This window comes from Eschrichtius robustus, chromosome 8 (genome assembly GCF_028021215.1).
Source record: "Eschrichtius robustus isolate mEscRob2 chromosome 8, mEscRob2.pri, whole genome shotgun sequence".
Taxonomy (NCBI): Eukaryota; Metazoa; Chordata; class Mammalia; order Artiodactyla; family Eschrichtiidae; genus Eschrichtius; species Eschrichtius robustus.
In genome coordinates, this window is record NC_090831.1 from 18836898 (window position 1) to 18858893 (window position 21996).

The 21996-nt window shown below is 40.1% G+C and overlaps 1 protein-coding gene across 6 annotated transcripts in view; it reads left to right on the top strand.

Moving 5' to 3' along the window:
- Positions 1-19491, top strand: part of PUS7 (pseudouridine synthase 7) — a 67644-nt gene extending 48153 nt beyond the window's left edge. For 3 of the 6 annotated variants that reach the window (XM_068550412.1, XM_068550409.1, XM_068550411.1), the window contains exons 8-16: positions 5392-5520; positions 6187-6312; positions 10582-10643; positions 11509-11669; positions 12661-12787; positions 14200-14301; positions 16624-16753; positions 17686-17777; positions 18403-19491. In XM_068550412.1, the coding sequence (XP_068406513.1) occupies positions 5392-5520; positions 6187-6312; positions 10582-10643; positions 11509-11669; positions 12661-12787; positions 14200-14301; positions 16624-16753; positions 17686-17777; positions 18403-18542 (1069 nt within the window). In that variant the 3' untranslated portion in view covers positions 18543-19491. The remainder of the gene's footprint in view (positions 1-5391; positions 5521-6186; positions 6313-10581; positions 10644-11508; positions 11670-12660; positions 12788-14199; positions 14302-16623; positions 16754-17685; positions 17778-18402) is intronic. The other 3 variants (XM_068550410.1, XM_068550413.1, XM_068550414.1) reach the window with 3 other exon arrangements.
- The last annotated feature ends 2505 nt before the right edge of the window (positions 19492-21996 follow it).

A 21996-nucleotide genomic window follows, 5' to 3' on the forward strand; every position in this document is an offset into this window, starting at 1 on the left:
TCCCACTCCTCTCTAAATGAGCCACTTTGGGCATCAGTAGTTGACTGGGGAGAGTAAACAGAAACTGCCAGTCAAAGCCCCTGGGACTCCAGTGCCCAGAGTTCTTTTCTTCTTTGCCACAACCATTGTAGACTTTAAAAGACCAGTAGTCAAGATTAGTGTGTTACACCGGTCAGAATGGCCATCATCAAAAAATCTATAAACAATAAATGCTGGAGAGGGTGTGGAGAAAAGGGAACCCTCTTGCACTGTTGGTGGGAATGTAAATTGATACAGCCACTATGGAGAACAGTATGGAGGTTCCTTAAAAAAGTAAAAATAGAACTACCATATGACCCAGCAATCCCACTACTGGGCATATACCCTGAGAAAACCATAATTCAAAAAGAGTCATGTACCAAAATGTTCATTGCAGCTCTATTTACAATAGCCAGGACATGGAAGCAACCTAAGTGTCCATCATCGGATGAATGGATAAAGAAGATGTGGCACATATATACAATTGAATATTACTCAGCCATAAAAAGAAATGAAATGGAGGTATTTGTAGTGAGGTGGATGGAGTTAGAGTCTGTCATACAGAGTGAAGTAAGTCAGAAAGAGAAAAACAAATACAGTATGCTAACACATATATATGGAATCTAAGGGGAAAAAAAAAGGTCATGAAGAACCTAGTGGCAAGACGGGAATAAAGACACAGACCTACTAGAGAATGGACTTGAGGATATGGGGAGGGGGAGGGGTGAGATGTGACAGGGTGAGAGAGTGGCATGGACATATATACACTACCAAATGTAAAAGAGATAGCTAGTGGGAAGCAGCCGCATAGCACAGGGAGATCAGCTCGGTGCTTTGTGACCACCTAGAGGGGTGGGATAGGGAGGGTGGGAGGGAGGGAGATGCAAGAGGGAAGAGATGTGGGAACATATGTATATGTATAACTGATTCACTTTGTTATAAAGCAGAAACTAACACACCATTGTAAAGCAATTATACTCCAATAAAGATGTTTAAAAAAAAAAAAAAAAGATTAGTGTGTTAGGGACTGCATGGAGGCCAGCAGTGCTGTAAATGAGACATGACAAAAAGTACGTCACTACTGTTGGCCAGAAGGAAACAAAAAGAAAAGTACCCTTTTTACTCTAAAACAACAACAACTGGGGCTTCCCTGGTGGTGCAGTGGTTAGGAGTGCGCCTGCCAATGCAGGGGACACGGGTTTGAGCCCTGGTCTGGGAAGATCCCACATGCCGCGGAGCGGCTAGGCCCGTGCGCCACGACTACTGAGCTCGCGCGCCTAGAGCCCATGCTGCGTGACGGTAGAGGCCACCGCAACCAAGAGTAGGCCCGCTCGCCGCAATTGGAGAAGGCCTGTGCACAGCAATGAGGACCCAACGCAGCCAAAAAATAAATAAATGAATAAATTCATAAAAAACAACAACAACTGCAAAAGTACTCTACTTATACCTGGGGATACGATTTTAAAAAAATAATCTCTGGGGCTTCCCTGGTGGTGTAGTGGTTGGAAGTCCACCTGCCAATGCAGGGGACACGGGTTTGAGCCCTGGTCCGGGAAGATCCCACATGCCGCGGAGCGACTAAGCCCGTGCGCCACAACTACTGAGCCTGTGCTCTAGAGCCCGCGAGCCACAGCTACTGAGCCCGCGTGCCGCAACTACTGAAGCCCATGTGCCCAGAGCCCGTGCTCCGCAGCGGGAGAGGCCACCGCAATGAGAAGCCCACGCACCGTAACGAAGAGTGGCCCCCGCTCCCTGCAACTAGAGAAAGCCCGCACACAGCAACGGAGACCCAACACAGCCAAAAATAAATAAAATAAAATAAATTAAAAAAAATAAAAATAATCTCTGACTAGGGACACCCTTCCTAAATAGACTTAAATCCCAGAGGTATTAAAAAAAAATTCAACTAACTAAAATGCAACTAACTAAATTTCAACTAACTGAAATACAACAGACTCAAAGACTTAGAGAATGAACTTACGGTTACCGGGGCGGGGGGTGCGGTGTAGGGGGGAGGGATAGTTAGGGAGTTTGGGATTGACATGTACACACTGCTGTATTTGAAATGGATAACCAGGGCTTCCCCGGTGGCGCAGTGGTTAAGAATCCGCCTGCCAGTGCAGGGTACATGGGTTCAAGCCCTGGTCCGGGGAGATCCCACATGCCGCGGAGCAACTAAGCCCGTGCGCCACTACTACTGAGCCTGTGCTCTAGAGCCCGTGCTCCGCAACAAGAGAAGCCACCACAGTGAGAAGCCCGCGCACTGCAACAAAGAGTAGTCCCCACTCTCTGCAACTAGAGAAAGCCCGTGCACATCAATGAAGACCCAACACAGCCATAAATAAATAAATAAATAAAATTTTTTAAAAAGGTCAAAATAAAAATTAAAAAAAAAAGAAGATAACCAACTAGGACCTACTGTATAGCACAGAAAACTCTGCTCAATATTATCTAACAACCTAAATGGGAAAATGAGAAAAAAATTTTTTACTGTACAGTCCTATTTGTAGAAGAATGCCAACTAATATAGGAGGAATGGTGGGTATAGAAAAACAGTCTTTCGCAGTCAACACAGTAATATTTGCCTCAGCCAACAATTACCCTTGGGGGACTTCCCTGGTGGTCCAGTGGTTAAGACTCTGTGCTTCCAATGCAGGCAGTGCGTGTTCCATCCCTGGGCCGGGAGCTGGGATCCCACATGCTGCACAGCGAAAAAATAATAATAAAAAATTATCCTCGGGTACCTAAACAGTTGGATGAAAGACTATGGGGGAACAGGATAGTTACAGAATTTTTAAAATGTCACCCCACAGCTTACCAACTAAAAAAGGGAAAGGAGAGAGAGGTACCGTTTCGCTGCGATACACTGAAAAAGACACAGCATCACCTACGTGTTATTCCCACCAAAATGTGGGCATCTTACTGTGAGGAAACAATGATTGTCCTGGTTCTTGATTAGATCCTGAATTTAAGGAGGTTTAAAAAAAAAATCTAAGTGATGTTATTGGGGGAACTGGGTGAATTTGGATGTGGACTGCTCATCAGTGGCCTTGAATTCACATAGGCTTTGTGAGGGTGACCGGTGGTTAGAAACGTGGGAGACTCTGCTGTGCTTAGGAGACACACACTGCAGTCACTTTAGGGGTGAGGTGTCCCTAGGTCTGCAGCTCACTCTCACATGGTTTAGAAAAATACATAGGTTTTACCTGCATGTGTGTATGTATGCGCGTATGTGTAATATGTGGGTGTTCATATATCTAGAAATATATGTAAAGTAAATCTGGGAAATTGTTAGCAATTGGTAAATCTACAGGTGAGGTATAAGACTGTTCGTTATAGTGTTGCCAATTTTCTCCAGTTTGATTTTTTTAACATGAAGTTGGGAAATTTTCTAAAGTGTAAAATATTATGAATAAACTCACAAAATGGGAGATAATATTTGCAAGCTATGTGGTAAAGGGTAGATTTCCTTAATATATGAGAACAGAAGAATATTAACAGTCCAACAGAAAAATAAGTAATAGGACAAACAGGTACTTCACAGTCAAGATAATGAAGAAATGTTTAGTTTCTCTCATAGTAAGAAGCATTCAGATAAAAATCAAAATAGTATTTTTTAAAAATAAATTTATTTATTTATTTTTGGCTGCGTTGGGTCTTCGTTGCTGCGCGGGCTTTCTCTGGTTGCGGTGAGCGGGGGGCTACTCTTCGTCATGGTGCGCGGGCTTCAGTAGTTGTGGCACGTGGGCTCAGTAGTTGTGGCTCCCGGGCTCTAGAGAGCAGGCTCAGTAGTTGTGGCTCACAGGCTTAGTTGCTCCGCGGCATGTGGGATCTTCCCAGACCAGGGCTCGAACCTGTGTCCCCTGCACTGACAGGCGGATTCTTAACGACTGCGCCACTAGGGAAGCCCCAAGATAGCGTTTTTAACTTATCAGCCTGACAGAGCTCAAAAAGGTTTATAACATGCTGTGTGAGGAGACACAGGCATGAAGAAGTAGGTACTTACATATTAATGGTGTGAGTGTGAATTGGTGTAACTTTTTTGGAGGGCAATAGGGGTTAAAATTTAAAATCCCTGCCTTCTAATTCTAGGGGCTTAATCCGAATCATTCACCTCTGTAGATGCACCAAGAAGTCTATACGAGGGAATGTGTTACAGAATGGATTGTAATAGCAGAAGATGGGTAGCAATTTAAATGCCCATCACAGGGGACTAAAGGTCAGAGAAAGGCTCCAGGCAGCACTGCAGCCATTCTTTGAAGCTGTACACAGAGTGAGGCAGCTCCAGAAGGGCTGTATGGATAAGGCACGTCTCTAATATGCATTTTGTCAGTGAATATAAGCAAGATACTGAACAATTGATAATGTAACAAAAATTGTTTTTTAAAAGGGAAGATCTGGGTGCTAGTTACATGGTTGTGTTCACTTTGTGAAAATCCGTGAAGCAGAACACTTACGATCTGCGTACTTTTCTGTATATATAACATATGTATTAAAAGCTTACAAAGAAATTCCAAAAAGAGAGAAGACAATAGGTGTATCTATGTGTACAGAAAATGTTACTAGAAGAATAGACAAGAAACTTTTAATGTTGGCTGCCAGTGGGGAGGGGTATTGAGGGATAGAGATAGAACAGAGGCCTTTTAGTACTGTATTTCTTTTTCTATGTGTATTACTATTAAAGAAGTTAAGAAGTTTTTCATGAAAATTTTATAATGCCATTTAAATTATAGCAGGAGGGTACAGGTTATGGTAGGATTCTGACTACACATATATAGTCAGATAAAGATAAATATATAAATATATCTGACATGAGTTTAAGAAAGAAAGAATGGGAGGAAATTCAAAGTTAGATATTAACAGATTTTTTTTTCAGGTGATGAAACTGAATTTTTTTTTTCTTACTCTGTACCTTTCTGTATTTTTCCAAGTTTTCTGTAGTGAGTTTACAGTATTTTTCTGAGGGACAAAAATGAAAATATGACTTTTTTAATGCTTAATAACTATCTTTTTACCTGTAGGGATTGCTCTCTGCTCCCTTTCTCGCCCCTCTCCCCTCACAAAAACTAGAAAATTTCACAGATGATACCGTTCCATTATCAGTATGTAAGTAACATAAGGCTCTAAGAATATAAAGATGGCCCAGGTTACATCATTCCAATAGGAACAGGTGTCCTCATGCTGGAGGAACATTCCAGAGGCAAATGAAAGGTAGGCTTACCCCACCAGCTGCGGTGCCTTTCTTTTCCATCGTCATAGTGTGTAGTCTGATTTCAAGCTGTAGTTTTCTGTAATAAAGTGTCCTAGACCATTTCAGCCAGGCGATAGCTCATGACCCTCTTTCTGTTCCTTTTCTTATTTCGTATTTTTTAGAATAACTGCGCAAAGACTTGCCCACTTGAATAAGTGCTTGATGAACTTTAAGCTAGGGAATTTCAGCTATCAGAAAAACCCTCTGAAATTGGGAGAGCTTCAAGGGAATCACTTCACTGTTGTCCTCAGGTAAAGAGCTGCGGGTATGAATGCAGACCGGAGAGGGTCTTGCCATGTCACCTTGAGTCTGTTCAGAACAGTCGTTAATCCCAGTGAGCTGGTGCTGATGCCCGTGGCAGCCCGGGAAGGCGGGGTGGGGCCCGATGAGGCTGGGAGAGCAAACACAGCTGCAGTGTTTGTACCAACACGCCCACCCCTCTAAAAACTCAGCACCACCTTTGGAAAGAAGCCATCTTCTTGAAATACAAAAGACGGCCTATGATTCCACTTATATTCGGTACCTAGAATAGGCAAATTCATAGACGTAGGACGTAGAATAAAAGTTACCTGGGGTATAAGGTGTGGGCGGGGAGATGGAGAGTTACTGTTTAATAGATTCGGAGTTTCCATTTGAGAAGATGAAAAAAGTTCAGGAAGTAGATAGTGGTAAAGGTTGCACAGCATTGTGAAGGTACTTAATGCTGCTGTATTGCATACTTAGAAATGGCTAAAAAGGTAAATTTAGTGTTGTGTATATGTCACAATTTTTTAAAAAGACAGCGTCCTCAAGAGGTAGAGAGAAAGCTGCAGGGGGCAAGGGAAAGGCACAGAAGCCAAGCCATGTCACTTGTGATATGCATCCCTGAATGTGTTTGCCTGTAAATTTTTTTCTCTGGGTAATTTGGGCCCCTACAGAAATATTACTGGAACTGACGACCAAGTGGAACAAGCCATGAACTCTCTCAAGGAGATTGGATTTATTAACTACTATGGAATGCAAAGGTTTGGAACCACAGCTGTCCCCACATATCAAGTTGGAAGGTTTGTATTTAATTTCTTAACTTTCGTGTAAAAGAGCTCTCTCCTTTAAAAAAAGAAGCAGGATGTTTTTTGTTGGTGTTGTTTTTAATTATTTCTAGATTTCCTAGAAAAAATGGAAATCTGGGCCAAACGAAGCAGTGTGTCTCATCCTTTTGGATGACCAGCTGATCCACAGCCGCCTCCTAAGTTTTGTTCTGTTTTATGATAATACATGCACAAGGTGAAAAAATAAATCAGAGTTCAAAAAGATATAACTTGAAAAGTAAAGTTTTTCTCTCTCCCCTGATAGCCCATCCAGGGATTCTGTTTTATTTTCTTTTTTACAGGTAAATCTTGGCTCAGTAAGTGACCCAACAGTAGCAGTTGGGTAACTCAGACCCAAAGTAGCCTGAAGGAGATGGTGTAGTTTATGATCTCTGTTAACAAGTGCTTCCTAGTTTCTTAAATTTGTACCTGCCCTTCCCCCATCCTTTAAAGAAAGTGGTATAAGACGCAATTAGCAAGTAAAATTTATTTTAAGAACTCTCTGATTAGCTTTGAGATAACAGGAAATCCCTCTAGGGCGAGCTAAGGTGGGAATCCCATCAATAAATACTTGGGTTTATAAACTTACTTATGCTATCCTGCTGTCCATCAGAGACTGTGTTACCTAAATAATTATTCACGTGGCAGTTAGAACTGTGGAAATCTGAGTTGGAAGTGATCTGAGAGGTTATTTAGTTCATGTTCTTCCTGGTGCTTCAAACCCTTTATTTTAGCAAAGATGAAATCTCGGCTTAGGGAGCCTGCCCAAGCTCACTAGTTGGTCAGGTGCAGTCCTGAGAAAAGAGGGGCTCTTCTTGAATCAGTCCATGGTTCAGCAGCTGACTCCATGAAGTTGCATTTGTTCATGCATCTTTAAGAGCACAAAATGAAAAATATCATGTAGTATTTCCTCTACCTCTTTGAGGTAGTGTTGTGAGGGTTAAAAGCTCAGGCAGAAGGGGGGAATTCCCTGGCGGTCCAGTGGTTAGGACTGTGCGCTTTCACTGCCTAGGGCCTGGGTTCAGTCCCTGGTCGGAGAACTAAGATCCCGCAAGCCTTGGGGTTCAGCCAAAAAAAAAAAAAAGCAAAACAAAACAAAACCCCGCAGGCATTGAAGTCAGATTTCAGTTCTGAGCCTCACATTAGTCATCTGTGAAATGGAAAGGATAACACCAACCTCACAGGGTTGGTGAAAATGAAGTAAGATGAAGTCTATGCAATACCTGTTTCTATGCCTAGCAGATAGGAAGTGCTCAATAAATGGAAAGTAATATATTAAAATTAGAACATACTAACCAGAGAAAAAAATTGTTGCCAGGAAGAAAACTGTAATAAATAATAATCACTATTATTAGATAATAAAAGATAATATTTTCAGTCTTGCTAATGTTCAGAGGACATTGATACTGAAGATGCTAATTGTCCTGTGAGACAGAATATTTAAGAGAAGGCTGTATCACCCTTTGACTTTGTAGCTAATTCGGCAGAACAGCAGCCATGGGACCCTGTAAATTTTGCACTCCAAAGATAATGTAAAATAGCTAATGAAAATGACATCAGATTTATTCAGGACCAAAATTGCATTAACATGCCCAAGTATAAAGTCAGTATATAATCCATTCAGAATTCCTAACCAACAATTTTTATGACACAAGAATGTTTCCTAGCTTCAGAGTAGCCCACTGTTACCACCACAGGACCACCTAAAGAAAAAACCCTCAGTTTATAGTTTAAAGGTGGAAGAGTGACTTAAATCCAAAATATTTAAAGAACTATTACGACTCAGAAACAAAAAGACAAATAACCTAAAAATGGTCAAAGAATCTGAGTAGACATTTCTCCATAGAACATAGACTAATGGCCAATAAGCACATAAAAAGATGCTTGACATCACTAAGGAATCACTAATCACTGGGAAAAAGCAGTTCAAAACCACAATGAGATACTACTTCACACCCAGTACAATGGCTAAAATCAGAAAGATAGACAATAAATGATATGGGTGGGGGACTTCCTTGGTGGTATAGTGGTTAAGAATCCACCTGCCGGGCTTCCCTGGTGGCGCAGTGGTTAGGAGTCCACCTGCCAATGCAGGGGACTTGGGTTCGAGCTCTGGTCCGGGAGGATCCCACATGCCGCGGAGCAACTAAGCCCGTGCGCCACAACTACTGAGCCTGCACTCTAGAGCCCGTGCTCCACAACAAGAGAAGCCACCGCAATGAGAAGCCCATGCACCACAAAGAATAGTAGCCCCCGCTTGCCGCAACTAGAGAAAGCCCGTGTGCAGCAACGAAGACCCAACACAGCCAAAAATAATACATAAATAAAATAAATTTATTTTTTAAAAATGTAAAAAAATAAAAAAAGAAGGTGGAAGAAGGAAAGATAATGTCAGAAAGGTAGAAAACATTTTAATGTGTGGTGAGCCAGATAGGATGGCTTGTTATAAACCAAATATATCCATCTTTAATATGGTGATATATACTGAACCTTCACGTGTGTGGTAGTATCTTAAAAGTGTTAAGTCCTGTAGTTAAGAAATTTTAATATATTACACCAGATGTTGGCAGACTTTCTCTGTAAAGGTAAATGTTTAGGCTTTGTGGGCTGTGGAGTGTGTGTAGCAGCTACTCAGCACTGCTGTTAGTGTGAAAGCGGCCAGAAATAGTACATAAATTAAGGATCACGGATGTTTTCCAATAAAACTATTTACAGAATCAAGTGGCCAGCCAGATAAAGGTTTTTGAGCACAGAAATCTTTTTCCATGAAATCTGGCACACTAGTGCGTAGTCTTGAATTAATACTGTACTCTTTTTGGAAATGTTACTGACGGCCTAGCCAGCTGAATAATGTGTCACTCAGGAGTATATTTAAAGACTGATAGAGCATGGCTTGTTCCAGGACTTCAAGGATGGCCAGCAGTGGGATATCTATTAATCTAATTCATTGCATTAGTAGGTTAAATATCCATATGATCTCATCAGTAGATAAAACAGCATTTTATATAATTTAATACACAGAAATATCTCATATAGATTAACTTAAACATGAAAAATAAAAACCCTAGTTAAGTAGAAAAACAGAAAAATTAATAGAAGGGATTTTTATTTTCTTATGGTAGGGAAGGCCTTTCTAAGTATGACTCCAAGAGCAGAAATCTTAACTAGAAAAAATGTTCAGGGGCTTCCCTGGTGGCACAGTGGTTAAGAATCCGCCTGCCAATGCAGGAGACACGGGTTTGAGCCCTGGTCCGGGAGGATCCCACATGCCGCGGAGCAACGAAGCCCGTGCGCCACAACTACTGAGCCTGCATGCCACAACTACTGAGCCTGCATGCCACAACTACTGAGCCTGCATGCCTACAGCCCGTGCTCTGCAGCAGGAGAAGCCACCGCAATGAGAAGCCCATGCACTGCAACGAGGAGTAGGCCCCGCTCGCTGCAACTAAAGGAAGCCCAAGTGCAGCAACAAAGACCAAACGCAGCCAAAAAGAGAAAAACAAATACCGTATGCAGCCAAAAATAAAATTAAAAAAATAAACAAATTTATAAAAAAAAAAAAAAAAGAATCTGGGTTAAAAAAAAAAAATGTTCAGATATGATACACGAAATACAACCTCTGTGTGATAAGAGAGTATAATAAAAGTTAAAGAAAAAACTGCATACACTTAAAGATCAAGCAAGTCTTGAAAACTACACTCTGAAGTGTTAAGAGTGTTTATTTTTTAAAGGTTAGATACCAGGTAACCTTTCTTATGTACTGTTTAATTTTAAAGAAGCGTGTATAACTTATAATCAGCAAATGTAAAGATACTTCCATTTTGGCAAGAATAATAGAGAAGGATAAATTGTATTTATTCTGTTTATCTAGGCAAGAAAGTATTTAACACGGGAGACTTTTTTTGAGAAGTTTCAAATAAGTTTTAGTATATAAAGACAACTTTGATTTATGCAGATAATACCATGTATAACAGCTTAAAGCATGACTAGGTAGTATTTATACTATACTATAACAGCTTTCTAAAACTGAAATGATATTAAATGTTATGAGTAAACATTATATTTTTAATTTTCTTCTCAAGTTCTTCTGACATTTACATTTGAAATCTATGTTATTATATTTTTCTGCTTATTTTAAGTTTAATAAAATATATAAAGTTAATATGGTTTGTTACTCCACAGGCTTGGGCACATAAAATTCACCTTAATGCAAAATTAAGTAAAATAAATTCTGTTTAATTTTAGAGCTATACTACAAAATTCCTGGGCTGAAGTCATGGATTTAATATTGAAACCCCGTTCTGGAGGTGAGAATAAAAATCATCTTAAGAAAAAAAAAAAGAATATATGACTAGGTATTCATGGAATTGCTTTGAAGTATAGGTACAAATTGGGGTCATTATTTCAGAACTTTTAAAACTGTTTTTAAAGTAAAAAGTATAGTTTATGTCTTTTTTTACACAAGTTTTATGTATATATTTGAGATTTATAATTTATATCTTATTTTCAGGTCTTTAGCTCATCTAATTTATTAATTCATAAATGAATACATTCATTTCCTGTTCTCCATGCAGTATTAAATCTCTGAACATACAGGAATCCAAACAGATTTCACTGGTGGTTAATTTGTTAAAGCAAAATGTAATACAGTATAAAAACTTGACAAAAACACACTGAGGATTTTTAAGTTTGAAGAGTTCATTAAAAACTCTAATGTCATACTGTATGGAAAAGGGTTTAAGTACTACTTTACAAATCAGCAAAATAATTATGCCCACTTTGGATAATTATTCATTTGCAAGTTAAAAGAGATAAGGTTGTCTAATTTTAGGGAAAGTAACCCATTAAATTTGACAATACAGTAGAAAAAGAGAGGGAAGGAAGAAAGGACTACCAAGGTTTTGTCTGATGTTGAGTCAGCTTGATAATGAACAGTCATTGGCTTTAAGTCCTGGGGTGGTAGCATGTTGAAAGCCATCTAGTTCTGTAAACTTTCTGCCTTTCCCATCTTTTCACTTTCTGATGGTTATTCTCAGGTGACCAAAAGCTCTTCAGAGTATCTCTGTTACAAATAGCACTTTCTAGTTTTGTGTTCTCTGTGAAGTGTTTTAAGTTATAGAACTCTGTCTTTTGGATAAATTGTTTAATCACAGCTTTTTTTCCCCCCACCAGCTGAAAAGGGGTACTTGGTTAAATGCAGGGAGGAATGGGCGAAGACCAAAGACCCAGCCGCTGCCCTCCGAAAACTACCTGTCAAAAGGTGTGTGGAAGGGCAGCTTCTCCGAGGACTTTCAAAATACGGACTGAAGAATATAGTCTCTGCATTTGGCATAGTGAGTGCAATTTGTGAAGTCAGGCACTGACTCGAGGTGGCTCAATGCTTTGAACTTTTTATCTTTAAATATTTTACTAAATTTTGGAAGAACAGAAGGTAAATAAGGATCCTTTGGCGATCTCTGAGAGGGGTGTTGCCTGCGGGATCTGTGCTCAGACCCTGGGTGGTGATAGGGGAGGGTGGTGGGTGCAGGCAGTGGGGCAGTGGTTGTTAACATGCAGGGCACGAGGAAAGCATCCGTGTGGAAAATACCTACAAGGAAGTTTAAATTAAGTATCTTGGTATTTGAGAAATTCAGAACCCATCATAGAGTTCATTTCTTAGTCACCCTCTAGCATCAGAACCGTAACCTGCCTCAGTGAGAGGGTTGCACAGTAAGTGGTCTAAATGACTACATTTTAGTGTGGTTTCTCTGTGGTGATTCAAGACTGGGTAGCATCATGGTAAGTGTAGCCTCTACTGGTGTTTGGGTACTATAATACAGATAGACTAAAGTTTAACTCCTAACTGTAGGTCTTGATTACTCTCCCCCAGATGTACAAAAAAAATCAGGATTCCTGCTGCAGGAAGTGAGTTGTCAGTTCAGTCATACAGGCTTTCTCCTTCCAGAGAATTAGAAAGCACTGTTAGCTCTATGATTGAGGTGTAAATTCCTTGAGTTTGAAGTCTGTATCTTTGATTTAGGGTGTAAATTCCAAAGCGCTTGCTTTCTTCACGTGAACGTCTGAACTGTGGGTGCAAAACGGGAGCCGCTGCAGCTGCTGCTGATCGTGAACACCCTCTAGTCTGAGGGGTTCCGTCTCTAACGTTGGTGGCTGTGTGTCAGTTACTGTTTCTGTAGGCTGTTAGAAAAATGGGAGATTGAAGTTACGAGTTTCTTGTACTAGGGGCACCACTAAACAAGTGGGATGTCTTGGAAAGTACAGTACTTTTAATGTTCAGAATGTATTTTTTTTTCTCTTGCCTGTTTTTTATTTTTCTCCCGTCAGATACCAAGAAACAATCGCTTAATGTATATTCATAGCTATCAGAGCTATGTGTGGAACAACATGGTGAGCAAGAGGATCGAAGAGTACGGCCTGAACCCTGTCCCGGGGGACCTTGTTCTCAAAGGAGGTAAAAGGGCAGACACCATCCTTGCTCACCCAAACTTGGGTTCAGTTATTTGACACTAGTGCTTAAAATCCAGCCTGGCTGCTGGTTAAGATAGCTGTCTGGTAAGCTTGAAATGGAAAGACATTGTAAGCTCAGACTGACTGGTATGGATCCGTTACATGTAATGAAAAATAGGCATCTGATTTGAAAATATGCACCTGACTCTCTCCAGGCTTCCATTTTCTCAACTAGGATAAGATTTGGACTAAGTGTTGCCTAAGATCCCTTTGCAAACCCTCATCTGGGTCTAGCTAATACTTCTCTACACTTCTGGGTGTATGTCAGCCTCCCTGCTGTTGTTGGCCAGTCTTAAAGAGTTTCTTTAAGTCAACACAAGACTGGAGCGCACTTTACATGGGGCTGTGATATCATAGACATTTAGTGCACACTCCGGGCCTGAAATGTTCATAAGACATGCAAACAGTCCCGTCTGCTGTTGAGCCCTTACTATGTGCCGGGCCTTGTGCTAAGTAAGCCCTTTAGGTGCATCTTCTAGTTTAAAGCTCACAGTATTACTGTGAAGCATTCTCTCTGTTCCTCATCCGAGGTTCAGTCACTTGCCCCAAGGTTCCACAGCTGGTTAAAAAAAAAAGAGAAGGCTGGGACTTCCCTGGCAGGCCAGTGGTTAAGACTCTGCGCTTCCACTGCTGGGGACATGGATTCGATCCCCGGTCGGGGAACTAAGATTCCAAGTGCCGCTCAGTGTGGCCAAAAATAAATAAATAAATAAACATTAATTTTTAAAAAAAATAAAAGAGAGAGAAGTCTGGGAATCAAATCAAGTCTGTTTCCAAAGTCCATGTTCTTCCCCGCTACTTCCTGGAGACAGTCTGCTCATCTGCAGGTGTGCCCAGTCAATGCACTAAAGCTTTTCATTTGTATAGAAATTCTAATTAATCTTTTCCTGATTTAATTTTTCCTCACCCAATATTGATCACATCTGGTGTATTTTAATGTCCCCTGTGCCACCACATTTCATGCTCTAAATACACACGGGTTTTTTTTCTCCATTGTTTATGCTTTTAGCAAAATGCATTCATCTGTGATAACTTTCCAAATAGTATCTTGTAGTGTTGTCTGATGAGGAAAAGGAAGCTAAAAGCCAGGAGTCCTAAAACGTGAGGGTGCAGCTGAGAAATAGATTGTTTTTAGTTTTCTACTTTTTCTGAATCCACGATATTTATTTTTCGGGTAGAATAGAAAAGACAGAAAGGCATATATTCCAAATTAATTTCTCTAAGCTTCATGGGGCACTGAACCTGGGCACGCTTGCATTTCTGATTGCTTAGATGTGTAATTTTAGAAGGTTGGGCTCGTGGAAATACTGCCTGTTTTCTTAATTCTTCTTAATTTATCCATTGGTGTATTTTCAGCCACAGCCGCCTGTATTGAGGAAGACGATGTTAATAATTACTCCATCCATGATGTGGTAATGCCCTTGCCTGGTTTTGATGTTATCTACCCCCAGCATAAAAGTAAGTTCCCTCTGAGGAAGGTAGTTAAAGTCGGACATAATTAAGCCACTGGCAGCCAGGAGTCGAGAGAGGGAAAAAAAAAGTCAGTATTTTAAATATGATTTTAGAACCTTAATTTCCATCCAACTTGAAAAAAATGTTTACATTTCAAACATACATAAGCCGTGTTTGCTTATAAAAGTCTCCCTGAAATAGATGCATTCAGATGGATGATTTAAATTAAGAAATCAGGTGGTGGAGGTGGTGGGGATGGTGATAGTGTTGGTATCATTATTGTTGTTGCTGTTATTATTGGCGCTGTTATTTAAAATTTCTGAAATTCACTAATTCTTAACTAAGGATGGAAGGGTTTGGAAAGAGTCATTGAGAAAGAGAATGGATAATTCTACTTTAACATTGCTTTTTTTAACCTTTTTTTTTTTTTAAAACCGCGTTAAGTAATATCTGTTCATTGTGTTTTAAGAGTCAATGGGCTCAGAAGTTTATAAACTGGAAACTTAGCATTCCCTACCCTTATTTCCCATTCCCCAGAGGCTGATAAGAATTACTTCTGTACCTTCATGGATGCCATTTTGACAGGGGAATTGGAACTTTTACTGTTGAAGGATTCAGAAATTGAAAAAAAGAAAGCAGCCCTGAGCATGGGACTACCCTAGTGGAACTGACCCTGGAAGTTTACTCCTCACCAGGGCTGGTCTGTCGGAGGTGTTTTCCTGTTAAAACATCTTACCTCTCAAGAGCCCAGAATTAGTTTACTTATCAACATTATATTCCTTGAAATTACAGAATGATTAGGATTAACACCGCTCTTTGATAAGGCAAATACTTATAAAAGAGTTGAGTGGTAGTCTGCCACTTACATGTTGACAAATCAAACTGCTGTGTGAAGTTGGCCTCATGGAGGGAAAAGGACTAGAGAAGAAGAGGGAGAATGAATAAGGGCGGTAGACAAGGGAGGGGTGGCCTGCCTGTGCTGTGTGGATGGCACAGATGGTGCAGCGAGGAACCGGAGACCAGTACCAAGAGGTAGAGAAGGAAGGCACTGAGATGCTTGGAGCCACACTTGCCCTCTTTCTGAGAGAGAAAAAGAAAGCATTCTTTTCTTCTCTCTGGTACCTCTCAAAGTCAGAAAGTTTGGGCTAGTTAGTATCAGTTAAAACATAAATTCAGCATAGCCTTTGACAGAGCCGATTGTGGAGACCTCGTGGCCAAGACGGGGGCTCACAGACTGGCTGGGTGGTGGTTCAGGCATGTGGATTCATGACGTAGGCACACTTGGTGTCAGCAGTGCTCAGTTGGGGATCCCTGCTGTCCTCACGAGTGGGTCGTGAGGGAGTCTTTCCTTGACCCTGGTCTAACCAGCGTTTTTTACAAATGACATGAGTAAAGAAATCTGCTTATCATATTTGCAAGTAGTATAACCCAAAATAGTTAATATTAATTATATGGAAAATAACGTATTTAAAAAAACCTGCAGAGGGCATTTAATAGGGTTAAATGTAAATTCTCATGTTTACGCTCAAAGATCAAGTGTACAGATGGAAAAGGCCAGTTTGGTGGTAGTCTACATAAAAAGTATCCGGTGTTACTATTAACGTAAGCCTGTTACCCAAGGCAGATGAGGGGTCGGTGGGGAGTACAGAAATATCAAAGAAGGGACAGTTAGAGGAACTTGTTGGTCTAGAGGAGATCATGGCTTAAAGGCCCAGTACTTACGAACACATGTGGAAGAAGGCAATTAATCTGTGTTCCAAAGCAGTCGACAGAAGTCACATGAAGACCTATTTCAGCTTGGCACAGAAAAACTTTTCCATTAATTGCATGCCTCACAAAGTAGTAGCTCCTCATAAATGGCAACGTGCAAGCAAAGGCTGGATGACTGTCTCTCTCTGGTGTTATAAAAAAGTTTCTACATCAGGTGCGAGGATGAGCCAGATGGTGTTCCCAGGTCTCTTATTTTTATACATTTATTTATAACTACCTTCTTCTGGAAGGAGTTTGAGGCTCTGTATATGGTCTCTTCCAACTCTGAGTACATATACATTGTAGTTGAGTAACTTCTGATGAAATGGCCTTTTGTAGCCACCTTGGGACCCTTAACCCCAGATACTGTGCCTGGTTGCAAAAATAACCTACAAGTCGGCCAAACCTAAACTGGAGACACCTAGTACTAGTTAGTCAGTACGTTTTAATTCCAGAGAACAGATTGGATTGTAAATTGAGATGATTAATTTTGTTAAGGTGACAGAATTTACGTTACTCTCTATAGTTCAAGGTAGCTTGCTGACATGCTGCATTCCAACTGATTTTGTTTTATATTAGTTAGTGAAGCCTACAGGGAAATGCTCACAGCGGACAATCTTGATATTGACAACATGAGACACAAAATTAGAGATTATTCCTTATCAGGGGCCTACCGAAAGATCATTATTCGTCCTCAGAATGTCAGCTGGTGAGTAATAGTCTGGAATGAAATAGAACTGAACTACTAGATTTTAACCTTTTTCATTATATAAATATTTTTCATTGCTTACAGCCTGGCATAAAAGTGTTATTGTTGTTATTAAATACTATTCTCATTACTGCTACTACCTGGTATTTTTCAAATTATCAGGAGATAAATGAATTCAAATATATAGTGAAAGTGGCTAAGTTTACATCTTACTGACATTGCTAAATTATTGAAGAGATGTGCAGAGAATGAACTTTTTCCCTATTCCTAAAAAACTGAGATTTTCAAGTTATCTTGCTCAGAATTAGCTATGAGTTCCACACTGATATGGTTGTTGCATTATCATGTTTCTAGAGAGAAAAAGATACTTGTATTAACCCATTTTAAAATACTTTAATACCTAGTATTATGTAAAGCTTTATTTGATAATTAAAAAAATTAAAGCCTGGACTAGTTGCCCACTGTCAGGAAATTCTCTTTTCCTTCTCGCCATCTTTTCTCCCTTTTCCTCTTCCCTCCTCTTCTCTGGATTGTGGCAAGAGGCTGACAGAGTTGGCCTCCATCTTGCCAGAGAGCAGTTTCTCACAGTAACATGGTGTTGTTAGTGGTGATAACCGCTCTGGAGAAAGTACAGATGCTGTGATTAATTCAACTGCATCTCTGCCAAGTGAAGTTTACTACTTACCAACTACATACAAAAGGAATTTCCATCCTAGGGTAACATTTTTTATTTTTACCATAGGCTGGCATCATCTGTCACCTTGCTATATAGTATTTATATATAAAATATGGCTGTATTCTGTTATTGAATACTCCCACCTAGAATTATTTACACTAGGCCTGTGTGTTTTCCTTGCTAAACAAATGGTGATGAGTAACTTAGTGCCTGTTATGGAAATTCACATTCACACTTTGCTTTATATGTTTCGAAGGGAAGTCGTTGCATATGATGATCCTAAAATTCCACTCTTCAACACAGATGTGGACAACCTAGAAGGGAAACCACCACCAGTGTTTGCTTCTGGTAAGTTTACTCAGCCATCAGTTCTGTGTCAACTTTGAAATGTTTTCTCATACAAAAACATATTTAAAAAAAAAAATCTTATAATGACCACCATCTCCCAACCCACTCTATGATCTCTATTTTGTGTTTTGTCATCTTAGTTTTATGATTACAGTTGGAGGTCAGTATTAAAACAGTATTTCCCACTGAAAATGAATGAACATTATAGAAGGTTGTGATATTAGGTTATTGAATATCCTCCCCACTCCCATAGAGAGTTAACAAAGTTGAGTGAAAACCCAGCAAGAGAGTCTAAAATGCCTTTTCATTGTCAAATTCTTGTTGCCATTCCTTTGTCTGTTTTCACCCTGTGCTGTAAATTTTTTTTGTTTTTCATTTTACGTGTGTTTCTCTCCTATGCTCTTCTGTCACCTGCCCTTTCTATGAAGGTTCCAGGTAGAATTACTATAGGGATTCAGCTGGATCCTTCACTCACAGATCTCTTACTTCCATGCCTCATTTTCTGAGGCCCCATGGGAAGTAGGCTGAAGAAAGGAGCACAGTTCTTTTATCTGTATAGAGATTATGTGACTCGCCCCAGTCTGTCTGCAGCTGCCTTACTTTCTGACTGTTCTTTCTTGCCTAGCAGAAGGCAAATACAGAGCCCTGAAGATGGATTTTTCTCTCCCTCCTTCTACCTACGCGACCATGGCCATTCGCGAAGTGCTAAAAATGGATACCAGCATCAAGAACCAGACCCAGCTGAATACCACCTGGCTCCGCTGAGGCCTTTGTGTCCAGATTAGAAAATGCAGATACATGTTTGCTGGCTTCCTGTTCATTTTCCTCTTAGTCCAGACCCCTATGTGGATTTTGGATCTTTGTACTAAAAGTCTATTTGTATTTTTCCAAGTTTTTATTAGCTTAATTTGCAATATTTGTACATACATACAAATTTTGAGGATCCTAATTCTAGCTCAGAGAATATCAGTTGGTTAGAATATATTTCAGGTGCTTAAATCATAGTAAAACGTCAGCTTTACTGGCTTTATAATCATTTAAAGGAATTTGGTTTAAAGTAGCAGTTTTAGGTTTTGCTACATTCTTCGAAGGACAACAGTAATTTTTAATGCATCCATGAATGGAGTACATAACAATGCATTTTAAGAGAAAATGCAACAAAACATATCTTGGCTATGGATAAATAATTAGAGTGACCCTTCCCCCTAAAACCTGTGAATATAAATAACAGTACTCATGCTTGTTTAAATGGTGATAAAACATCCACAAGTTTAAAAACACAAAGTGATTGTCATTATCCAGCTCATGAACCAGGTTCAGGTAAGTGTTTATAGACTTTTCAGTTGCAATAGCTTTTGCATTTATTATTATCATTGGCTTGCAGGAGAGTTGCATCAATAGGGCATTTTATTTCTTGATGTAAACATGTGCACCTCTTTTTGTTAGTTAAGGTCTAATTTTTATTCTAGGTGCCTTTTATGTTCAGAACTCTTTCCACGGGACTGATTGATATCTGCCCGAAAATAAATGATAGAGAATAAAGCTTTTGAAAACTTACAAGGGCTCCTCCTATCAACAGCATTATCCTTGGTTATTCACGGCTTAGGTATTTCCAGTTCTGGCCATGCATAAAACTTTGCTCTGGTGTGAAAGCATAAATACGCCTTTCCAAAGGTGTGTGACATAATTGTACCATCATTTCTAGAATGAAATATAATAAATATTTTTAAAAACTCAGTTCTACTGGTTATGTTAATAAATAAATACTTAAACTGAATGCAAATGAGAATGTTGGCCCTACTGAAGGCGAGAAACTAAGTGAATGAGAGATCCTCAGAAAAGGTGTGTGGTGTCATGACCGGGCGTGAGATAATATGGTGGCGTGTCCAATTGTATGACTGATTGACCATGTTAGACTGGCATCAAGGTTATTCTTACAGTAGCACCACTCACTTGCCTTCCAGCGTGCTTTCTGGTTGGAAAAGAAAGGGATAGAGAAGAGCCACCCTACTCCACCATGGGAGTATGGATGACATTCGTCCTGTATCTGTCAGTGGAAACAAGGTGGAAAATTGTATTTTAGCCCTGGTATTTTAATGATGTCTGTCACGTTGCAGAGGTTAAAAAAAGATTAGAACCCTCCTGGTAAATTACCCTTTCAGCTGGCTAATTTCTAAAGAATCTTTTGCCCCACCAGGGCCAAATATATGAAATGTATGATTTGTCTATTTGTACTTTCCAGTGCTAGCAAGTTATTCTTCAGCAGACTGATTAGTGAGAAAGTATTTATTGAGGGAACCTAACTCTGCATGTTGCAAGTGCATTCCGTACGTCTGCATTTATAAATTTACATTACAAAAAAAAAAAAAAGTGAGGCTAAACTTATGTTTTCTTCATTTTCGAAGTATTGATACTTGTGGCTCTTTGTGCCGAGGTAATTTTCCTGGCTGCATTAGCTGACTTCCAGTTTGTGCATGTCTCCTCTTAAACAGCAGTGAAGGATAATGATTCAGGGCAGATCCTTAGAGCCATTTTGAGACTTGGGGACATATCTAATGCTAGGGACTTGGTCAACTGGGAATAAATCATTGCCGTAGCATCTTCTTGTTAACAAAGTGGGGGTGTGGGGCGGGGGGCAGGATTCCCGTGAGGCAGGTTTACGAAGCTTGACGGCAGCTGCATCCTCAACATAAAAGTATCTTTGAAAAAAGAAATCTTTGTTTCCTAAATTTTTCCCGGACAAATAATAAAGGATGAGTGTTTTTTATTATAATATAAAACCAGCGCTATCTACTGATGGAAAAGTAAGCTAAATAACCACCGTCTGACCATCAACTGTTTTCATGGTTTCATGTGGTAGATTATAACTAGACTGCTATTATACTAATTAAAAAGATACCTGGTTGATTCCCAAATCTTCATGGTTACATGTTGTAGACAACAACTAGACATCTATGATACTAATAAAAGTTTTTTTTTTCCTGGTTGATTCCTGAATCAACCGAAAAATTGGTAGCAGCTGCAACAGCACGTCAGTACTTAAAACTCCACCAGTTGTTCCAGGCTGTACAAATTAGCACAAACCGGTATGTATTTGCACTAAACTGCATTTTATGGCCAATTTTGCACTAAAAAATCAGGGTGTGGGTATGGGTGTATAATACAAAATAGAATATATATAAATGTTATACTAACTTCTTATCTGTGCTAATGCGTGTACATGTGGTATTTTGAAACATAAAAACAGTCTAGGAGAATGTACTGTGTGGTTAGCATGGGTGAAGAAGTGAGAACACAGCAGAAGAACCTCAAAGCCGTGGATGGCCAGGTTCTGCCCTTCCTGAATTGAAGAGTGTGCCTGCATAACAAAGGGTAATTTAAAAGTTTTTCTTTGTTCAATGAAATCTGCTTTCCTACTTTATGGGGCTACATTTCTATAGGATGAAACTTCTCTGTTTTGGATCACAAACTCCTTGGAAAACCTAAGGAAAAAGTGTGGACATTGTCTCCAGGGGAAGGAAAGGGGTAAAGCATGTATATACACACACATACACCTATACATACACATATGTGCTAACTTTTTATACAGTTTTATGCGCTCCAGTGTAGTATTCAGCTAAGACCCCCTACTCTGGGTCAGTGCTTTCCAGACGTTAATGTGCATAGGAATCACCTGGAGATGCTGTTACTGCAGAATGTATTTCAGGAAGTCCAGATGGGGTCAGAAATACCTTGTGTTTCTAACAAACTCCCAGAGGTACTTGTGCTGCTGATATGCACACCACACTTGGGGAAGCAAGGCTCTAGACCTTTGCCGGCCAGTACAGCAGCCCTAGCCACGCATGTTAATTTATTATTATTATTTTTTTTTTTTGGCTGTGTTGGGTCTTCATTTCTGTGCGAGGGCTTTCTCTAGTTGTGGCAAGTGGGGGCCACTCTTCATTGCGGTGTGCGGGCCTCTCACTATCGTGGCCTCTCTTGTTGCGGGGCACAGGCTCCAGACGCACAGGCTCAGTAGTTGTGGCTCACGGGCCTAGTTGCTCCGCGGCATGTGGGATCTTCCCAGACCAGGGCTCGAACCCGTGTCCCCTGCATCAGCAGGCAGATTCTCAACCACTGTGCCACCAGGGAAGCCCCACGCATGTTAATTTAAATTTAAGTTCACTAAAATGAAGTTGAGCTTCCCAGTCACACTAGCCACAGTTCAACAGCCCCGTAG